This window comes from Thermothelomyces heterothallicus (assembly GCF_042370625.1).
Source record: "Thermothelomyces heterothallicus CBS 202.75 unplaced genomic scaffold P884_scaffold_71, whole genome shotgun sequence".
Classification (NCBI taxonomy): Eukaryota; Fungi; Ascomycota; class Sordariomycetes; order Sordariales; family Chaetomiaceae; genus Thermothelomyces; species Thermothelomyces heterothallicus.
In genome coordinates this window covers 291-1913 of record NW_027192632.1, presented here as the reverse complement: position 1 = coordinate 1913, position 1623 = coordinate 291, and the positions used below count along the sequence as shown (strand labels likewise).

Below are 1623 nucleotides of genomic sequence, written 5' to 3'. Positions count from 1 at the left end.
AAAAAAAAAAAAAAAGGAAAAAAGAGACGGAAGCGCGGAGTGGGTACGGCGATGGAAAGCCAGAGTGACAAGTGACATTGATGAATCCAAACTGGAAGAGAGAATGGCAGGGTCCCTGCCTGGTACGTACCATACCTTACCTCCTCCATCCTACCCGAGCTGCAGTCGCGTAGCCTTAAAAATTTCGCACGCTGCTATTCGACGAAATATCAAATCTGAAACACGGGGTCGAGCTGCCCATTCTGTGGGGTTGGATAGCGGGTGTTGGGGTGTTGCGCCCAGACATAGAGACGCCTTCCCCAGGGTTTATTGAGATGACGAGGCCGGCGTAGCACAATGGCGGGTATGTACGTACCTACCCTTTGCCGCTGTGTTCGGCGGTTCTGGGAGATCTAGGGAATATCAGGTGAATCCTTGTCCGAGCCGGGCGCCTTCACGCTTCTGACTGAGTGAGCTAGAAAACTGCGGCCCCTTCCAACGCCCAGTTCATTCCTATGTTGGGGCGGGGAAAACAAAGTATGCAATGTTGTATGTTGTATGCAGGATAGTTATTGTGCAATCCGTAAGGCTGCCGGTGACCGCTCCATGCCCAAAGCTGCACAACGAATTGAACTGCCGGTGCTATCTCGTCGAGTGGTCCAACCGTGGGGTCATGTCATCAGAGCAAAAAAATCGAATGAACGAGAAAGCAAGAGCTGTTCCTGGCTTGGGCCTTGGGCGTTGCAAACAAGGCAAGTTGAAGTGCATTCTGGAAATCTGATTGGCCCGGTGTTTCTTGCCAATGCAAGTCGCCTGCGGGCGTCTAGTGAGTCATTTTCGAACACCTGGCACTCATTGCATTAGCGGGCTTGTCGCTGTCCGACCCCACCCCGCACGCTTCCGGGCGCCAATCGAAGGCTGAAGCCCGGGGCGCGCCTCTCCCGCGTCTTGGCGCGCCCCGTCGCGGCTCTTCTTTGGCGTCGGGATTCACGCGGGCGCGGATCACGCCCGGGACGTGGATGAGCCGGGGGCCGCAGGGCAGCCACATAGTTACGACTTCATTGAAAAATACTAATGTACGTGTACGTCCGTACATACACTATGATAAGCCAATGCCTGCTCAGTGGAACAATGCCATTGGGATACCGAGAATTATTGAGCCCCCCCCCTCGAATGGGTCTCATCAAGCGTCTCTCGCACAGACTATTCGTTGAGCATTTGGCAGCTTTTGCCTTGTGACTTCGGGGGCCGCACTTAGTAAGGGGCCTCAGAGAGCATTCTTTAGCCACCTTGGTCCCCGAGCGATGCGACCGAGCCCCGACGACTCCCAAGTTTATTTTTGGCCAAGACATGCATCGCCAGCAGCCGCTAATCGAGATCTCTGTTCGGCTCAGTCCGCTCGGACATGCGCGTATTTCGTTCCTAAGGCTGACGTATGGTCCTGATGACTTGCTTGAGAGCGGTTACTGAAATTGCGATTGTTTGACGAGCGCTGGAGGCAGCCCATGGTCCGGCGGCTATCTCATTTTTCTTGCCATTTTGGGCCGCTTAGCGGACCGCTGGCGCTTGCGGGAGCGGAATGGTACTATAATCCGTACAGTACCTTCCCAATCCCCCCTGTTAAGGTTGGCCTTATGTGTTTAG

At 54.5% G+C, this 1623-nt stretch overlaps 1 protein-coding gene across 1 annotated transcript; it reads left to right on the top strand.

The window, feature by feature from the left end:
* Positions 1-58: 58 nt before the first annotated feature.
* Positions 59-637, top strand: P884DRAFT_265613 (uncharacterized protein). The gene has a single exon (XM_069441957.1). The coding sequence runs from the start codon at positions 104-106 to the stop codon at positions 311-313; it is 210 nt and encodes a 69-aa protein (XP_069293124.1). The 5' UTR covers positions 59-103; the 3' UTR covers positions 314-637.
* The last annotated feature ends 986 nt before the right edge of the window (positions 638-1623 follow it).

Coding starts and splice junctions, on each gene's coding strand:
- P884DRAFT_265613 (XM_069441957.1), top strand. CDS start 104: ATGGCAGGGTCCCTGCCTGGTACGTACCATACCTTACCTCCTCCATCC.